This window comes from Cygnus atratus, chromosome 1 (assembly GCF_013377495.2).
Source record: "Cygnus atratus isolate AKBS03 ecotype Queensland, Australia chromosome 1, CAtr_DNAZoo_HiC_assembly, whole genome shotgun sequence".
In the NCBI taxonomy this organism is placed as follows: Eukaryota; Metazoa; Chordata; class Aves; order Anseriformes; family Anatidae; genus Cygnus; species Cygnus atratus.
The window spans coordinates 74589427-74610661 of NC_066362.1; the positions used below are offsets into that span (position 1 = coordinate 74589427).

At 38.5% G+C, this 21235-nt stretch overlaps 1 protein-coding gene across 1 annotated transcript in view; it reads left to right on the forward strand.

Annotated features, from left to right (window-relative positions):
* Positions 1-21235, forward strand: part of EFCAB6 (EF-hand calcium binding domain 6) — a 50672-nt gene that overhangs the window by 10520 nt on the left and 18917 nt on the right. The window contains 5 exon segments of the mRNA XM_050710361.1: positions 1530-1731; positions 12730-12806; positions 14406-14601; positions 15671-15805; positions 17529-17717. Of these exon segments, the coding sequence (XP_050566318.1) occupies positions 1530-1731; positions 12730-12806; positions 14406-14601; positions 15671-15805; positions 17529-17717 (799 nt within the window).

Below are 21235 nucleotides of genomic sequence, written 5' to 3' on the forward strand. Positions count from 1 at the left end.
ATCTTCCATAGGATTACAAAGCCTTTGGTAGTGCAGCGAATGACAATAGATTACGCTGCACAAGAAATATTTTATTTTGTTATGATTGTGACCTTAGGTCATGACACCATGTTACAGGAGGCTACATCTTATAACACTGAGCTCAAGAATACAGTTAGGTACATTAGTTTCCCATGAATTCAAGGACAGGATTTTCTCTTGATTTCAGTATTACTGATCCCTTTAACATACATTTGCTCTTTGAATGGCACTTTAGGTCACCAGCTAAATTAACTTCCTTTTCATCAATTTCGTTTTATACACACAAAATGCTTGCGTTAGTTTGTGGTGCATGAAAGTCAGTTCCAAGTGTCTCAGGTCAGCTTGGAAATACACAGAAAGTTTCCATCAAGGAGGTCCATAGAGTCTGTATTATGTACCTGTCTGAAGTCAGTGCTACCAGCCTCTCATTTTCAGAGCAAATTGTTTACAATATTTTCTACCTAAAGAAAAGTGATTCTGTCAAAAGAAAAATGCCGCATACCAAAGACATAACAAAAGAGAGTAAGGTAATTTCATGCTGTGTAAAAATGGCAAATAATATCATGAAATGTTTTTATAGACAACTAATTTGTTGTGAAATGGGTAAAATGCTTGTCTGCCTTCAACAAAGAGGAGCTGTGCTATAGACTGTGTTTGAAATGGCGTAGATATCAGCTGTATCTGACATTATATAAAAACCTGCCTTCATTACAGATCTATTTAAAAAAAAAAAAAACATCACTCTCTCTTAATGTATAGAACCTGGGTGTATTGCTTCTCGGTTTCAAACTGCATTAAATATATGTTTTTTCTTAGTACTGATTCATCTCTGAATTATTTTCTACTCCATTAGATTTTACTTTCCATTCTTATTCCTTATGGATGCCATGGCACATTGAAGAGTATCCTTTTCATGTAGTTATCTGCTGCACAACTCCACTCCCATCAGCCCCTCCTTTTATAGAATTGCTAAAATCTCTTATGTGCCTGATATGTCAGTAACTTGAATAAAGGAATTAGAGTGAAGCTGAAGGTAAATTAGGCATTACCATGCACTGGAGCACTAGCAGGGGGAGAAACTGCAGGGGAAAAAACTATGGAAAGGTTTATACCTAAGACAATATGAAGAGTGTTTATGAGGCTAAATCCATATTTCTGAAGGATGATTACAGTTCTGAACATCTCAGATATGCATGACCTGTTTGAGATATTTGGGGCTGAATTTTTAGGAGCCCAGTTCTCTATGTCTCAAGTCAGACACTGAAATGCAGCAGTTCTGAGAGCTGGAAAATACTCCTGATAATTTGGTGCTCAGGATAGTGTTTTCTGTGATTACAAAGCGAAGTCCTATCTTTCGAATCTCATGTAAAGTCACTCTCAGTGTGGTATGGCACCTCTGCAAGGAAGGGAAGTCAGTGAGATTTGAGCTACTAAGTCACTTAAGATCATCTATAATGCATTTTTATGAGGAACACTTGATTATTTAAAAAGAGCATTTCTTTTTCTAGGTATGATACAGATGCAAAAGGATATCTTACTCATCAAAAATTTTTACAGAAACTGGGGATAGAGTTTGCACCAGCTGACACAGGGCTCAGCAGACACAGCACAGAGGACACCTATACATGTTTAAAAGCAAACTATAATAATCAGCAAAAGAAGCATTCAAAGCTGGAAGAGCAGCAGCAACAGCACACTAAAGCTCTGCATGTAAGAAAAATGAAAAAAACAGATCAAGTAAATTGATCTTACGAGCTTAGCATATAACTTCCTGTGTTTGTGTTTAGTTTGTTAAGATGATACTGATACTGTGTGTAATACAAATGTAATTTTCCAAACAGTCTCTGAAAAGCAGTTTCTGAAGGTACTGGACCAGGCTTATACATAGTGCTATTCCCTGGATTTGCTAGAGATAAGCCTACCCTAGAGTGCATCATGAAACTTCTTTTAACATATTCTCCATGGATGTATATTACTTATTTTACAGACTTCATGGCAGGAGCTATTCTGACAAATCAGAGTGTCCAGGAACATTCTCAGACACAATCATCTTTGCTGATAACCTGCCAAAACAATCCTTGTCATGCATTGGCCTGTGTCAAGTACGATTCTCCTTGATCTCTCCCAGCACAGTTTGGGAGCAAGAATGCCCCAAGGACTATTTCTAATAGTCAGTTTGCAGGCAACTGGTCTCTTTTCACGTCAGAAGGTTCACTAAGCAGAGACGTGCCAGCTGGCCTCTGTGTCCAGAGCACTCCCTGGCCTGTTTATTGGTATAGTTTCAGCTTGTAGTTACAGTCTGAACACTGCTGTTAGATCAGGTTGAAGGGAAAAAGAAAGTGCAGATTTGTCACCCTACAGGTCTCTTCTCAGACTGCTCCAGGCAACATGGACTTAGACCTACCGGATCACCATCAACAGGTGCTTTTCATTTAGCTGGAATGATTGTGTGTGCAGGACACTCTGGTCCCTTATCTACCCTGTCCCTTGGATGAGAGCCAAGTACAAGCACAGTTGGTTTCACAGCCCTCTAGCCACTAGTTAAATTGTCAGTAAACGGCTGCATAGAAGCAACAAAAGACAACCATGACAAGGATAGACCCTGGCTCCATACAAGAGAAATAAACATCTTATCTCTAAGCAAGAGGAGTCTCTGCATCACACAAAATCAACACTCAGAGTTAATAGGTCATTGCTCCTGAGAAGAGCATTTGACAAACAAATGACAAAATGATATCCTACTCACAGTGGAGTCTAATGATCCATGCTTGCCCTAGTGAGTCAGCAGTGATCAGCCTGCTGCTGCTATAGGATTCCCACACCTGCCAGCAAAATGAGGCAACAGGATAATCCTCTGTCCCACTACAATGATGTTAAAACTTTATATTTCCAGGCTGTAGACAGACACCATCTGGATGCTTATTGTGTTTTCTGCTCATGCTTTTACTCTCCTCCTGAACTATTTTTTATTTAGGACTATAAACCCTCAGGAGCAAAACACATTTAAAAACATACCTCCAAGAGTACAGATTTGGTTTGTTGAAAGGGTCTACATGTTGTGGGAGCTAATAAATTATTGTTGATAATAATGATAATTCCTCATAACATTTTTGGTAAAGGTGATACACTCAAAAACAAAGAAGAGAAGTCTTGTCTTGCAGATAAAGAGGCAGCTTGGGAAATCATTAAACAACAACAACAAAAAAAGACACCACAGAGATGCCTGTAAGCTAAGGCTTTGGGCTTTTTACCCTGCTTTTTTTAATACTGTTTTTTCAGTGTTCCAGATAGGTTGAAGGAATCAAGGACAAAGCTCTCCTTTCTTTTCAGCATCACAGCTTTCCTACCTGCATTGCAGTTCCCAGTGTCATAAGCTGTATTCATGACACACACAGGTATCAATGAGCATTTCACCTGTAAAATATTCACATAATATACAGCAGAGATGGTTAGGCAGCTGCTGTGTTATAGGCATTGCTTATTATTCTATTTGTAACTGTCTGATGTGAAACTTAGGCCGAAACTATGTCATACTGGGCTCTTCTGCTCCATTTGTTGTACCAGCTGGTTGTCTGTACTCTTAAACTTGGATGAAGAGCTCTTTTGGTCAGCAACTTTCAACTTCTAACCTGTTTAGTGCAATGCCAAGTGCAAGGCCTCCCTACCTGTAGAGCTATAAATAAAGAGCAATTCTGCAAGTAGAGAAGAGGCTGTAATACAAACAGAAATTGTGCAGTGAGATTCAAAGCTGCACATCCTCACCCTGAAGCAGCTGGAGAGTAATTAATTCAACTGGGAAGACATGCAGGGTAAAAATAAAATAGTGATGTGAAATTGTGGCAGGTTCACATCTTTTACAATTGTTTAGTTTTGAGAACCTAAGGTAAAACAACTATGTATATACCTATGTATATGGCAACTATGCAAACAAATGCATACATAAAAGAGCATAGCGACTTCTTTATTGTAATTTCAAAGAGAACAGAAATTGTCAGACTGGGCCAAGGATAACTGGATTCAGTTACCTGGTAGTAACCAGAGCCAGGTGTTTCTAGTTGAGGTGGAACAGCCTACTAGTCCATGGATGTGCAATATTCTGCCCCTGCACTAGGGCTGTCTAATCCTGGGTTATGATAGAATTTGGGTTAAGCCTGCAGGCAGGACTTCCATAACCTTTTCAAAAACTGCATTATAATTATTCGTTAGATTCTGGATTTTCTTGATTCAGATACATAAAACATCCAGTTCTGTTCTTAATCTTTTCAAATTTCTGGCACCTGTGGCTTCCTCTGGGAATGGATTCACATCTTAACCACTTGTGGTCTGCAAAACTAAGTCTTGTTACCTATTCTTGTCACCTTTTGGTTCTGCTGAATGTTCTCTTGTCTGCCGTACTTTCCCACCCACTTCCTGGCCAGAGGGAACAGTCCTGTCATAGTGGTTCCTGTCTGATTTTTCCTCTCGGAAAACTAGAAGAACAAGAGAAGTCGAATCCAGGCCTTTGAACTCCTCAGATTTTACATGAGGCCTCAGAAAGCCATAAGTGACTCTTACGCCTGAGCCATTGTCTGACAAATGACATGCAACCATGTAGTGGCTTTGAAACCACTGTGAAGCAATCCAGCCAAGGGTCAGCCTTCCAGTCCAGGACCAAATAGAGCAGCTGAGATATGGCAAGTGAAGGTGGGCATTGTGCCCTCCTACTAAAAAGTCAGTGTAAGAAGATCTCGGTCAGAAAAATGGATGAAGTGGCTGCAAAATCTAACCCTGGTGATCCACGTGGTCCTCAGCCTCCATTTTATTTTGAAAGAATTGGAAAAATGATTCATTTCACTGATTCCTGTCAAATTCTGATTGGAAGGAGACAGTTGCATGAGGTGTGAAGTTGCTGTGAAAGAACCCACTTTAGTACCTCTGGGAACAGCACCCATTGCCCCTTCTGTGATCTTGCTTAAGCTTTCAGTACTACTTGCACAGTGGCTGCATCCAGCCCATGTCCTTTCTTCAGGCTCTCTGCAAGGGCTGCAAACCTCAACCTAACAGCTTTGGAGCAGTTTCAGTGCCCTGTGAGTACACACTGTGAAGCAGACAAAAGCTCTAGACGTCTTACAATTCAAAACATATTGCTGTGCACTTTTTTTCCTTTTTCTTTTGTTGTAACTCACAGGAACAAATCGCCCAAATTAGAAACAGACATTGAACAGTGGCTCTCCAGCTTTTCAAGAAAAATGCAAAACATTTGCAAGAATGTTTTTTTTTGGCAATGTAGTTTGATCTATGGTTTTAATCCTCATTTTCTCCATGCACATATTTACTGCTGTGAGTGGAATAATTACTGCTTAGAAATCTTTAATGAGTGCAAAAATGTTGAATACCTCAATTTTCCAAAAATATTAATTTTAAAAACTGTTTTGACTTTTACCTCAGCTTTTGTTTTCATTGGGAATATTTAAGTGGGAGATGATAGTGGTGATAGAGCGCTATCATTTAACAGCATGGCACTGAAAATAACATACAATTGTAAAGGAGTCCAGAATCTTTTTTGCAATGAGGGTAAAATGTGGACCATATCACATCCTAAAAACACACCCTTGCGAGATGGGAGGTGCAGTGCTAAACAATCTTCCAGGGGAGGAGCAAACCGATATCTCAGTGAAATCACAAAGTGCCCATATGGTAGTCAGGATTTATTTTTTTCAGTTTTCATGTTACTGTATGCTGCTTCCTAGGTGTGACTCTCTTGGTCTCTTGGAGTGCTGAGGCACAGCACCCATCTCCTCCACTATTCTCCCTTTCCCATCTCTGTAAAGCCATAGTTCTTAAGCTGTGGCACATTACAGTTACTCAAAAAAAAAAAGAAAAAAAAAAAAAAGAAAACCCTGTCAGCAGATCTTGGATTTTTGATTTGTGTCTCTGTTGGAAAATCTGTAGGCTTCTGAACATAATAAGTTAAAACCCATAGATCCAATTAGCAGATATTGGATCTTTAGGGTCTCATATCTAAGAGGAGGTTGAAGGAGTCTAAACTAGTTAGTTAATAGTTAGATACATGGAGATTCAAGACAGTAAAGCTATCTTGAGTGCAATGGCACCACTCTGATGTGTATCTTTCATAGCATCCTTCTACGTTCTTTCCAATACAAGTTTTGCCTTGAATCTTGTATGGTAACAGGAGCAGAATGTGAAATAGAGGAGGGTATTATCTAGAAAAAAAGAGATTTGAAAGTGAGAGAAAAGGTGATAGCTCTTTAGGGGCTTTTAGAGACTCTAAAACACACTGGCAATATTGCAGTTTCCTTGAAAAGATTCACATCATGCTTTGAAACCTATATACAATGGCTAAATTCATCATAAGGAAGCTCACTACTATCTTTTGGAATATTACAGAAGTAGAAGCTATCAGTGTTTTTAATGGCAGGGTGAAAGGGCAATCCATGCGGCTACTGAAAGTAAGTTCAATATTGCACTCCCAAGGAAGCGTGAACTTTTGAAAGACACAGGTTTCATATGAGAATGCACAGGGAGGAATCCTTTGAAGAATTTTTGTCTGATTTTAAAATAATGAATCAGTCAAGTAGTTATGACATTTTGAGAGATTCCATTTTAAGGGATCAGATGCTGATTGGAATCCAAGATCCAAAGCTACTGAAAAGATGTCAGGAAGGTAGGGTGTTTTTTTTTCTTTTTTTTTTTTCTTTTTTTTTTCAAAAAAAAAAAAAGGAAAAATCTGTTTAGTCAAGCTAGGACAGTTGTAAGGGGTAGTAGAAAACATCAGAAAGGGGAGAGGACATGCCGTATGTCATGAAATGAAAATACACAGTTTTGAAGAGACCCTTCAGAGCTATCAGTAAGAAGTAACAAAAGTGAAAAATATGAAAATTCGCAGGTTCAAATTATGTCCAGGAATTTGGAAATACTGCAGCAGCTATAAGAAATAACGTTGTAATACCTTGCAACTGGTCAAGCAAAAACAACACAGAGTACCCCACACACTCCCAGATCTGTATGAGGGTGCACAAACCAACCATGCGACAAAGCAGAGATTATTTGCACAAGCTGCAGAAGGGATCTGCAGGCTGAGAGAAAATACCTCTAAATTCAAAACTGGTGCTCAATGTTACCTTCAAAATTTGGCTTACGAATCTCCACTTACAAAGACAGACTACTGAAACTGAGGGTGTCTACCAAGAATCTAATTCCTACTAAAGGATTATATGAAATTAAACTGGAAAGTGAAGATAAAAACAGTAGTTTAAGTTTATGCTCAGAAAGAGATAATATTAGGTCTAAAATATGTCTTGCTCTGGGCTTGATTAAAGAAATGAATCTGATGAAGGAACTGTAAGAGATCGTGCCCAGAAATTTTTCATGTCTGAAATAAAGTAGACACAGAATATAAAATTGTATTTTCACAACAATTTGTGCTTTTAGCAACATTCCTCTGTTTATGAGAGAGAAGCTCATAAAGCAGCTGGATCACATAGGAATAATGCTGTGAAATTTACAAATGGAAGAGCCAATTAACAACAGGAACGTCAAAAGGCAGGCTGCTGGTATTGTCCTTATATAAATGGGGCTAAGTGTATCTTTCAGGACAGATACTGTCCTATATTTACTGTCCTATAAAGGATATTTTCAGGAAAATGACTGCACACATTTTTATGAATATAAATAAACATTTTATGTAAATTCAGATTCTTCTGCTGGATCCAAGTAAATTTCCTTGGATGTCAAGGGTTTAACACTATGCATCTTTAAATCACTGTACAGAACATTCTGCTTGCGAAGACTTCCTTCAGGCTTAAATCCTTTTCTTGTCTTCAAAGGAAAGTGTTAGAAAAGCTATTTACTTGAAGCAGCTATGGATGCTTAAATAGGTACTGAAGATGTTGAGTAGGGAGAAAAACTGTGGGGAATCTGAAGAAGTAGAATTAGATAAATACAAATGTAAGGACAGTGAGATGGCAAAAAAGATTAACTGGAAACGTGATAGAAGAGATTTGTTACAAATGTGCCATCCACAAAGATAATGAGGGTGTCCAGAAGCCTCTTAGCACAGTGAATATTACATGAAAGTTCATATCACACTGACAATCTGTGCAAGTAGCTTTTGAGTTACCACACAAAATACTGGGCTGTAAAATTGGGAAAAGCATTCCTGAGTCATGGAATGACTTGGGTTGGAAGGGACCTTAAAGATCTAGTTCCAACCCTCAAAATGTACGGCATTTATAAAGACAACTACTTGCCTTACATGTATTGACACTAAAAGATAGACAAAATCTTCAAAAAATGGGTTATGAACAGTATTATTCAAAAAATAATTAGTGGAAATGCATGTCATATGCTTCTAGGGCACTTGTGAACACCATAATTCTAGGTAGAGACTAAGAGAGCAGAGCTTTGGCTCTGCTTTGTGATTGTAAGAAATGTCACATATTTGTTTATTGGTCTGTTATGGTCAGAGCTGACACAAATCACTTTGTAAACATGAGAAAAAAAAAAAAAGGACCAACTTGTGGAATATAAAATTTGTGTGAGTTTTTACATTCTTCTTTAACCAAAACTATTCAATTTTACAATAAAATTTAAGTTGGAGAAATAATTACTGATCAAAAACATACTTTCTTGAGCATTCAATGAGCTTACTCTTGACAATAACACAGAGAATGACATAATACCTGGAAATATGATCGGGAAAAAAAAAAAAAAAAAAGAATAGCCCCACTTCAGAAGAAGGTGGGCTGGGTTTGGAGAAGCTATACAGAAGATGACAGTGCGGAAAGTCATGAAGGTTACGACCTGCTGGGTAGCAAGGGCATTGCACACCAAGCCCATATGACAAACTCAGATCAAAATTTTCTGCGTTCAGTGGCATACACTTTAGAGGTAACAGCATAGTGTTGTCAATGTATTATGACCTGATATGCCTCATAGAGTACAGGAGGCTCACAAGACCTTTGAAAAATGTGAAAGAAATCAGTACATCTGAACCTGTTGTAAGTAATTGACTTCGGCATTAACCTGAATCTGCGTTTGGATTGAATTTAACATCAGAACATGTTATGGCACATACTAATGCTGAATTTGTTTGCATATGAAGTCCCAGAATTTCTGTCTAACAGTGATGCACTGTTCAGCATTTTGGACCTGGAAAGATTTGTAGGGAATGAAGGATTTTAACATGCTACTTCCAATTCAAGTATCATAAATTCAATGGTGAGCTGAGTTCAGACTTTTAAAAGACATTTAAAGGAAGCTGTGAAATTGAGAAGTGATCCATACTTTCACCAAACTTGAGGAATGTTTTTCAAAAATGGTTTATTCCCATTGAAACTTTGTTAGGCAGAGAGTCCCAGTACTCCTAATTTAGTCCGTATAATATTGGAAGGTACAATGGGTCTGAAGCATATAATAAATTGGTAACAACCCACCAAAGTCATATTATAATTCAGATTTTTTAAGGTAGGTGATGCTGTTTGCATACACAATGGTGTTTCCTGTACCCTGAGGGCTGTGGGAAAATAATTCTTTGTTCATAAGAAGTGTAAACTCCAAAAGGATGGATTCTTAGGAAAAACAATTGGCAAGGAAAATGTATTGTTCTTGTAAAGGCTGTACTGAACTTACAGCTTCTTGAAAACAAATGGAAAATCAAGGATTCTGCAATGTTGTGAGAGGAAAGACAGCACCAGTAACTGGAGCTGAGATCAGATGCTGCTGAGCAGATCCGTGAGAGCACTGTAAAGACTTACTGAGTGCTGATAAAAAGCATATGATATTTAGCATGCTCCCTGTTAGCCTTATTCATACAAAGGAGAAGATGTAAGGATCGGGTGCTGCCTGATTGGTGGTGGCTTAACAAGAAGCAGAGTGAACTGGTCTGAGTAGTTAGATCCACAGCCCAGCTTGTTGAGGGACTGAGGCAATCATGCTTGATCATGTGGGTTACATGGCTGAACAGTGTTATCGCTGCAATAAGCCTTTTATGCTACAAATCCTGATTCTCTGAAGAACCCAGACTCTGTGCTCTGTACCCTAGGGCTGTCAGAAAGAGCAATCCCAAAGCAAATGGAGTGCAGCTGTAGTTATAAACCCAGATTAAAACCTGTTGTTTTTGCCATAACGGTATCCTCTTTTAAGTGCTGAATATATGTAGCTAATTTATGTATACTTGGTAATCCACATCAAGGCACAGTTCACAACTAGTTTGACCTTTCATTAATCTTAAGCAATTTTGCTGGTTGAAAACATGCAGAAAGGAAAGATATTTGTACCTGCCTTATCCTCCTGAGCCCAAACGTGGAGAGGTTTTTGTTGAATGAGGAGGAGAGGGATATTGCTGGGGTTTCCAAACTTTGATCAAAAGGTCCCCGATGTCAGTGAAATATGAGAGACAAAATAAAGTGGAAGGCATAGTCAGGATTTTGAGGCCTGAATTTGATCATGTGTCAATAGCCAATTGATAGTCAATATCAGAAAAAATTTTAAATGCTGATCCGAAGTCCACATGAGTCAGCAGAAGTTCTGCATTTCTTCCCTTGGGCATGGGTCAGGCCCTGTGCCCAGTTTTGCCCAGATTTGCTCAGGTTTAACTTTTTGTAAAACAGTTCTTCTGACTATATCAAAGTTCCAGGAGCTTCAAACTGCAGGAAGTATGCTGCCAAACCCTCATCATTTTACCAGCTGACACCAAACATCTTGTAACTCTGATCAAACAGGCTTTAAAAGAGGGGACTGTATGTTCTATCTGCAGTTCTGAATGGGGAGAGTAAACACTTAATCACCCAAGTAACATTTGTTTACAGTGGGAGGTTTTGGCTATGCAATTCCACATGCAAATAAAAAGGGGGGAGGGGGGAATGAGGTTTATTTGTAAACAATTTGGCAGTCTTTGAATAAATCATATGGATTTACCACACACAAATAAGCTCAAAATCTTTCTCTGCCCTTCCACCCCTATTTTGTGTATTTGTTTGTATCCTTTTCATGTGATGTAACAAATGAGCTAGAATAAACATCTGTTCTCTTTCTGGGATAAATTTAGGGATTACTTCCAAGATTCCAAGAAGGCCTTTCATAAAATGGATAAAAATAGAGATGGCTGTGTAACAGTATTTGACCTGCACAGGATACTACAAGAATTCAACTGTTACCTTGATCATGATCAGTTAAGCAGTCTTCTAAACAGGTTTGTATGATTATCTTCTAGTCATCTCTTTGGTCACACCCAGCAAAACCTATAATCTTGTATTTAGTGTTAAGCATATCGGAAGCCTTGTTAAAACTAACAGAGATAGCTACATGCTTAAAACTGCATATGACTGAGAAACCTTTTTAGGCCAGGTATTGGTTCTGCAGGTAATGAGAATGAAAAGTCTGCTTACATAATGATGGTTTGCTTTGAATCTGTGTATTTGTTTGCTAATTTTATTTATTTGTTTCAGTGTAATATAGCAAAAGGGGTGAAAGAGACCCTGTTCCAAACAAAAGCAGAATAAAATCAGGTTATAAAATAGGAATAGCTTTCAAGTCATCCAATGCTGCTGCTATGCAAAACTGTGCTTTTAATTCAGTGTGTTAATATGAGCAAGAGGAAAATTCTCTTCGTAGAAGCTGAGGAACACAAAGGACCTGCTCCAACTTTAGGTAGTTGAGGTTCTCTGCCCTAAACAGCCTCTCAGAGGTCATATGCCTGGCAGCACTGGGTTTTGTTCTCCAGAGCCTGCCAGACCAGGCTCTTTTTGAAATAAAATTAACTAAGACTTTTCACAGTTCACCTTTAATTGGGTGATAAACTTTTTATGAATTGAAACCTTAATAGGAATCTGCTGCTTGTTTCTTTCTCAAAGACCTCTTGATGATAAACACCTCCATTCATTGTAATTTTGTGCAGATCATTCATTTCTTGTTCCAAAATAGTCTTTTCTAAATAATACTGAGTAGATTAGCATATGCATTTAGTTTTATTACTAAAATTTTAATGCCCACTTGGCAATTTATTTCTCCGCTGAAATGGTGTTGATTATTTCCTTTTCCGCACACTGTCTCCAATATTGGAGCCAGATTGACATGGGTAGTATGTGGGAGTGCTGTGCAGCTGCAAGATGCAAAATCAGGGCTCTTGAATTTTTCTTTTCTTAGTAGCAGATATGGGGTCTATAGTTAATTTCTTTTCCAGCCTGTTTCATAAAGTTTCCTCTTTGTTTTACTAGCTCTCCCCATTAATTAGACATTCTTGTAACTGGATATTCTGGTGATTGGTAGCTGAGGCATTGGTCTCCAGTGATTTATTGTGGAAACAGAAGATGAAAGTACATCACAGTAATTCTTTTTTACACAGGAAAATCAGGTTGCATGGTGAGGCCATCTTCTATGTGAAGGCTTGGCTCTCTAGGTGTTGCCTTGACCATAATTCTGACCAAAAAAAAAAAAAAAAAAAAGAAAGAAAAAAAATAAGCTTAATGCAAGACTAAAAAACCCCAGCCTTTCCCCTGCAGCTTAGTAGCTGCTTACCTATTACATGTGTGCAAATTATCTACAGTTCTGATGATTGTCTATAAAATTATTAAAGTTTATTAAAATCCTCTCCATGGCTGGTAACTCTAAAGGTCAACCTGGAACAATTCCATGGGAGCCAATAAACCTGTATGAAAAATCCCCAAAGCATACTGTACTCTGGAGACTCTGTTTGTCTTTGCATGGTAGGAAATTCCAATAACTGACTACACTGGATTTACACTGGGCAAGAGTAGAGCAAGCCGATGCTATTGTACTCCCTTGTGGTAAAGAATTCTACAGGTTCATTAGGCAGGTTTGAAGTCCTTGCTTAAAATACACTGTGTCTTTTCATTAAGAAGTCACAAGTCATATGACAGTGGAGGAAAGTATCTTTTCATGTTATGGTTAACGCTATTCATTTCATCTTAATCTTTCATGCTAAATAACCCTTATTCTCACATATTTTCTGCGTATGTGAAACTTGCCTTAATTCCAGTCTTTTTATGGTAAACTATCCATCTTTGAATAAAAGTTAATTTAGTTTGGTAACTCAAGTTCTCTGGAAAAAAAAAAAAAAATCATATGCGAGAGCTCATCTTTCCCCATGCTGATATTTGATGCAAAAATATATTCAGTGTTGTTACCCAGAGCTATCTGTAGTCAGCTATGTAACCCACTGAGTTTCCAATGTGACAGAACATGAAAATCCCCGGTGTCCCCAATCCAGCAGATGTTTTAGCAGACGTAAATCCAGCAAGTTGTGTGTGCAGCCTGCAGAGCCCTTGGGCAGACCTCCCAGGTACAGTCTGACCACGAGTGATCTGATCAGGATCCCTTATGGGCCACTGGGCTTTGCAAGTCAGCAGCAGCAGCTGTTGGGCCACATGTACCAGCCCTCTGTGCAGCTCAGGGGGTGTACCAAAGGAAGGGAGGGCCAGTGCCTGAAATGCAGTGGGGCTGAGTCCTGCCCTCTGTTAGGCATTTCATTGCCCACACTTCATGTTAAAACCTTTGTGCTGTGGCCACTGACACCAGGGCCAAGAAGCTGTAGAAAAGTTCTCTAGTGGTTTGCCAAACCACAAAAAGTGAAGCATAGGTTGAGAGTGAAGTTAAGCCTTTCCACCTCAAACATTAGGAGAAGTTTTGTGTGGAAACTGATTTTGTTTCCTACGATGTGGCAGACAAATCCTGAGCATGTATTCAGCTGTGCTGGTACACCCACGTAGTGTGTCACAGAGCTGTACTGGATATGTGAGCTTGTGGTTGGTACCAGCATACCAGACTGTGTGTGGTACTGCTTCTTTCTTTAGGAGTAGTGATAACCATGACATACTGAGAAGCTTAAGCAGCACATCAGGATCTGTGGGTCAAAGGTATTTTTGTAAAGCAAAGTCAAGGGAAAGCTCCTCAACTACCTAAATTTGGAGCAGCTCAGCAATAGAGCCTGTTAGATTGTGACATGAAAAGGAGATAAAAGGACAAGGCTGATAGCCTATGTGTCCTCTGGCCACATTGGTGTTGATAAGCTCAGCAGCAGGTTGTGATCAAAATACTCTGCTGTGCTTAAAAAGCACCAAATTAATGCTGATGGACTGGAAGGTTGTACACTTGAGCCCAGGCTAAAGCAGTTCTCCTGTTGAGCATCTGGAGACTGGTCTGAATCTGCATCTGAGAGTGTGGTTGCATTTAATTGATGGGATTGGTGGCTTAGACCTGAGAAAGAGCTTGGGCTGGAGTTAACAGGATTTGTACACTGACAGCACAAACATATCTTGAAGTGCTGCTGCTGTACAAATAATAAATCATAATAATTAATCACTGCAGACAACAGTAAGATAATTATTTAAAATCATAGATATCTCGTTTTGTGCTTTTTCCCTTAGCTTAGGAATCAGCATTCATGACAGCAAGCTCTCTTATTTTGATTTCCTGAGAGCAACTGATGATGGCAGAGCATTTAAATACCAACAGAGACAAAAGCAGGCTGCACCACCTGCAAGCTTTTCAGCGCTCAGCTTAGAACAGACCTTAATTAAGATAAAAGAAATAGTTGCAACATCTTATGATTTGTTGTACAAGGTAAGTTTCATGTGGTCATGGAATATTTTTTTATTCTCTTTTTTCTTCCTGGCTGGGGACTAGCCCAAAGACTTCAAAACTTTTCTACTATTAATTGAGTATTACCAAAAAGCTTGGCCTATGTATGAATAGTATGTTCTGACAACTGCAGACTTTTTAATTGATTGTATTCTGGTAACTTCACAGAACAAGCAAATCAAATCAAGCCTAGAGGTTTTTTGAAGATACGGATTGGAAAAGAAAAATAAAATGTCAAATCATCTGAACTCTCCTCTCTTCCCCAAAGCCCTTTTCCTTCTCCAGTTATCTGCAAACTGCATGGCAGGCATGTAAATAATCACGTCTTTTGAATATCTCCATTGAGTTTCCTAAACTGAGACTTCCTATAGGTAGGTATAACGTGCTACTGCAGACAGGCATTATGGTTTTATCAGTGTGAGATGAAAAGAACATGTAGCAACTGAGGATACAGACATATGATCAGATGTGGACATATTTTAGTGGCTGCAGAAGTTAGCACCTGTCAACTGGGCTTCTGCAACTATCTGCAGTTATGATCTTGGCCACTCCTGACTCTGACACAGACAGATAAGGCACATTAGCTGACAAGCAGCAAGTTTCCTGGTTTTCCCATCTGTAAAATGAGGATGATAAAAATAACCCCTTTTCTCTAGAATTTTGAAAGCCCTGAATGAAAAAAAAAATGCCGTATGTTAAGTAGTCTTAGGCTGTTGTGTCAGAGCATACTGAAATGCAGCAGCCTCTAGAGTAAATAATTTTTGATGCCACAGTAAGATTGTTTTCAAGCATGGGAAAGAATAGTCAAAAAGACCTTGAAGGAAACATTCCTATCACAAAGGAACGTAGAGCCATGTCATCTGCACCTGCAGTTTCAGGTCCAGTCTAAGCTCATGGCCTTAGAGGCAAGCTTCTGCCTGCAAAGATGGAGAGTTGCTGCCAGCACAAGGGAAGAAAAGGGAACAGTGGCTGGAAACATGATGGGGGTAGAAATTCCCTTTTATCAATGGCTGCATTTCTGAATTCTCAATCTATGGGCTTTGTCCTGCAGTTAAAAATAACACAGGCTTGCAACAAAGACATCACTAATGATGTCACTGGTATAACTGAAAAAGAACAAAATACTGTGGGAGATGCTGTTTCTTTACAGAAATCTCTTTCCATGCTCTTTGGAGACTCCGGTGACGTTTGTAAACTTACTGGGGCCATCATGACATTTTTGGCCAGATAGACTAACTATTAAACAGCATACTGAACTATTCATGTAATCACTTTGCATTTTTCACTGTAAGGGAAAAACCCCTTACTGTGCTCTGCATCATTAAAATTGGATGTAGATAAATACAATAGTCCAGGTTAGTGTCTGGTAAATTTTAACGAGGCACTCCTGGTGTCCTAAATGGCAGTATCTGTCCTCTCATCCCTGGGTGCCTTGGAAATGGGGAAGGTCACAGTTTTGTCTGCTTGAAAATGACTTCTGACATGAACAAATTATCCATTTGATCTTTTAGGATACCATTTGGTGGTTAATATAACTTCAGACATTTTCTCCATGGACAGCCAGACTTTTTTGTGGAAAAGCAGAACTTGTTCTCATTTCCTTTATATGAGAAAATAAGAAAGTTCTCCCCTTGTTTCTGAGTCATTTTTTATGTAAGAGTTGCTGCCTCCCCTGTGACTGGGGAGTCTAACAACATGAGTTTATAACAAAGTGTTTGTTTTGTTAGAGGCAGATCTGAAAGCACAGTTCTTAAAGTCTAGCTAGTTGGAAAAAATAACATCCCATCCACGACACTTCTACAAATGAATACAAACCTTTGAAGTTTTATAACAAATAGTTTAGGATTTGTTAGTGTTCAAAGGATTCCTTTCCAATGTCCTTTGCATATGGTAGTGTTTATTTTACTGCTAGACAAGGTTTGTGTACATTAAAATATACATTTTTAAACCTGTTATTTAGAACAGTTCTAAAGCTAAAACAAAAACTGCTGTATTACACCAACATGACACAGTTAGCAGACTAGTGTGACCTTAATTTGAAGTTTTGAAAGCTGTAATATTCATTTACATTTTCTTGAATGAATGATATATATATATGTAGTATCATAAATGAAGGGCAGAAAAAAAGAAAGGCACATGGTAAGTTGGTAGCAGCCAGGCAGAACAGGAGTGGTATGATCCACAACTTTTCCAGACCACCTTAATTCTGCCACTAATCTGTATTACTCTCTTGCGTGTGTCCTGCTGCAGCTGTGCTAAATCTAGTATGCTTGCCCTGGGAAGCTTTTGGAAATCTTCCACAAAGAATAGGCAGGGCACTTTGTATGAGGGAGAATGAGAACAGAGTAAGCAAGCCTTCAGAAAAAGGTGAAGCTAATGAGAAGGAAGGACTGTTGAGTTCGTTATGGACTAGGCAGAAGAAAATAAACTCACCTTGCTAGGGACAATTATTCTCTTTTTAGGAACAAAAGGCAAATTAAATATGCTCAGGCGAGTTTAATTAATGGTATTTTTAATTCAAAATATTTAAGGCAGACCTCATGTTTTTGGTTGTTTCCCCTCGCGTCTTCAGCCCTGACTGTTCAGGAACATTTGGATGCTTGATACAATTCCTTATTGCTTTTACTGTAGGTTGTTTTTTATTTGCATATTTATATGTAGCACAGAAATATAGGCTATTTTTGGTTTATTTCAACAATTGCTTTTCATTTTTGAAAGAACAGAAAACTTCAAACTAAGAAAGGTTCTGGAAAATGTTTTTTGTTTCTCTATGTATAAACAAAAAAAATCTGTAAGTAAAAAACATGCAGAACTCATTTCCATAGGAACTGCTAAATGGCTGCTAAAAAAGACTTCTCTTTTGTGGACTGTCTAGGTTTGCTTAGGTAATTTGAAATCTTGCTTCTCAGGCATTTTCTCTATCTGATAAAGAAGGCACTGGAGTAATTAAAGCACTAGAACTTCGGCAAGTACTTGACCACTTCTGCTTTAAATTACGAGACAAGCAGTTCAGGCACCTTCTCAAGAACCTTAACCTTTGCAAGGAATTGACAGTATACTGGAAAGCTTTCCTGAGAAACATAAACCTCCTCTCAGAGGTAAGAATAGTTACTGAGCTGTATTTTTCTTTAGTTGATAAAATCTAATGTGCTAGAAGCATCTAAATTTCACATATTTTTCTTTTGATCTCTGTCAAGCTCCACAAAGCCCTTATTGTCTTATAAAGTGCTCTCAGAAGTTAAGTCTGGCACTCATGCAGATGTAAGTCTCTACATGTGGCAAGCTGAAATCATGACCATGGATGCTACCCAACTGGATGACGTAAGATGTGGGATACCCAAATATGCATGATGAATTCTTACCTGTCTAGATGGACTGACAGGAGGTGAGCAGAAAAGTGAGTGGATTGTGGAGCTCACCACATTCTTAGCACCAAACAATAGCAGGAGTGTAGATGTAGTAGGAAGGTCAAACATGGAGGTTAGTCAAGCACAGAGAAAATCTTGACTGTGTCCATAGACACAGTTCTGATGCTCTGAACATATTTGTTGCAACAACTCAAATTAGAGTTGCTGTTTCTCTGTGGCAGATGTTTTTGTCTGCAGTGTCTCACCCAGATTAGTTCACTTGAGGCAGGCTTCAGGAGCAGATCCCACAGCTCATACTCACAGCATCCTTTTGTCAGGCAGAAATTCTTACTGAGCTTGAAAACAACAGGAACATATCAAAAGGCGTGAGTAAAAGAAGTCTTTGTCCTATTTTAATTTCACAGTCTTTCCCTTTTCTCTAGTTTCTCCCATCTTAGTCTGTCTTGACCAGTGGGATTAGGGTGAAAGTAGATGTGAGCATATAGGAGTCCAAAGGACGTTACCTTACCGTTCATTTCTGAATTTGGCTAAGGATGTGAAAGCCTGTTGCTAACTAGATACATAGCAGTTCTAAAAAAAAAAAAAAAAAAAAAAAAAAAAAAGTATTAACTTGCATCTTATGTTCTAGGAAGTAACTATGTTTCATTTTCAAAAATATATGCTTGAAGCACAAATAAAATGAGAAAAATAATAATCATCACCCAGTGGAAAAACATATAAAAAGCCTACCACTTTATTGCCATGGCGATAACAGAATGTTGTGCTAAACAAATCCGTATAGAGCTATATGGTGATTAAATTCTGTGTCATAATGCAGAAGCTAGAAAACCAGTGAGATCTTTGTTTCAGCCTCTTTGTGTCCTGAGTCAGAAAGTCTGTCAGGGCTGCAGTGACTGACAAGAGCAGAAGGAGGGACCACACTTTTTGGATGAAGGAGAACCCAAAAACAGCTCCAAAAGTTTGTAACATATTATAGGGTTTTTTAGTGTGTTAGTGACTTTACCAATGAGTGTCAGTAACCAATAGGCATAGATTTACCACAATACTTATTGTAAGTGTAGCTTTATTCAAAATTTTATACAGTTGCTTAAGTGCTTTTATTCTCTGTAAATTTAGCATTAATATTTATAGTAGTGTAACTGTTACTTTGTCTTTAGTGGCAATATTACATTTAGTTATAGTTATTTTTAAATAGTTGGGGATTTAAAAATATTTATATTTTCGGCTTATTAAAATTAAAATGCAGTCTTAATAGATATAATAGATTACATGGTTCTCAAGTGTAAAACATTGGAATACTTTTTATAGGTCAGAAAATGCTGCATTTCCCCTTTATTCTGCTATTATGCTGATATAATTTCAGTAAGTTTCAACTGAATCATACCAGCCCAAAGACGAATTGAGTGAAATACATCTGTATAATTATTTTAAGAATGTTTTTGAGTGCTGCAATATTGACCTACCAGCAAGCTTTCATAATGACTTTAGAACAGGTGTCTACTTTTGCTAGGGAAGGTTTAGCTGTGATGTCTTCTCATCCTCCAAGGAGGTGCTAAGCTTCCATAACAACTTGACAAGCTGCACACTCCTGGGTTCAAGTTCTGCAAGTGTACATTTAACATGAAATATCTTTAGCAGTACTCCAAGACCCTGAGTACTTTCCACCTCAACTTAACAAAAAATAAGCTACCTCCCCAAGTACCTCTTTCAGGAGGTACTTGGTCCATGACAGGGTTGGAGCCTATACTGCTTTTTTCTATATTGAGCATTCTCCTTGAACTCTTTTCTGTGCTGTGTTGGGGTAGAAGGGATAAATCCATCATTAAAATCAAGTTAATCCACAAGGGGACATTTTTGAAAAGACAAAACAAATATGAACCAGGTTCACAGTACTGGTTCAGCTTCCAGATGCTCTCAAATGTCATGTTTTCCATTTGGGTTCAACCCAAAATCTCCCATGCCTTTGCAATTTCATCCCACCCTGGGTTCATACGTATTCTTGGGGTTCTGTGCAGGTTCTGGGAGAAGGCTGGTAGTTAAATTATTCACTTCATCCAAACATGCTACAGCTTTGGCTTGTAAAGTATGTATGTAAATTAATGAGGTATGCAACTCATTCAGGCACATTAGGAAAACTGACCATTACGCTATACAATTTGATCACTGAAGTATATTAAAAAGTAATGAGTAAAGTATGCAGCTTGATCATTAAAGTATGGAAAATTTACTGAACTAGTAAAGTACGAGCCTGGGATGATGTTTGTCTCACATGGCACCTCATAAATATAACCCACAACCACAAAAGCAAATATTCACAAACCCAAAAGCCATACAGGTTTAGATTTTTTTTTTTTTTTTTTTTTTTGCTTAGAAAATAGCTGAATAAGGGAAGTTGAAAAAATCTTGCGGAAATGATTTTTAAATGTTTTATTCGTCACATGGATCTTTTGATGGCTTTGACATATGCTAATGAGCTTTACATTCTGACTAACTCTTTAGAATACACACTATGGCATCTGTACATCTGATCTGATTTATATGAGCAGGATTCCCACTGAATTACAGCTCCATAGAGGTGTAGAGATACGCTATATGAAAATAGAACTAAAGAAACACGAAATACTTTAAGCAATGTGATTGCAGCTTAATATTCAGGTAGGGAAGAACTGCGGTTATGTCACTTAGCTCTGATGTTGCTAACTAACTGCAGAAGAGCCGAGAAAGGAGGAAGAAGGCAGAGAGGGCATTGTCTTGGGGATGCTGTTAAGCACCAGTGGACTCTCTGAGGACATTTGTAAAAGTCCAGACTCTGGAGCTGGGAATAAGCATCATGAACTTTTCTTGGCTGACCTGCCAGACTTATGATTAGCAAGGTCTGAGTGGAGATCTTCTGCATTAAAATAAGTGGCTAACACAGTCTGGCCTAATGAAAGCTACATGGGCAAATCAGACACCTCCCACCCTAAAAGAAAGTGTACTCACACATCCTTCTCCACTGTGAGCAATTTCAGTAGTGGAAGGGGAAAAAAGTAAAGAATGTGTTAAAAGCAATAGTAGAGGGAGTGCTGGTCAGATCTAGGACAACAAGGTTTTACACAGAATCAGCACACCTACACTGTAGTGGGTAACACAAGAGGAAAGGAGGGATTGCCAGCAATTGTTTTGTGTTGTTTGGCCTTCCTGCTGCTGAGGCTGATGAGTGATTTGCGGCGAGCTTAATAAGCCTTTTTCTGTCGAGACCAGCAGTG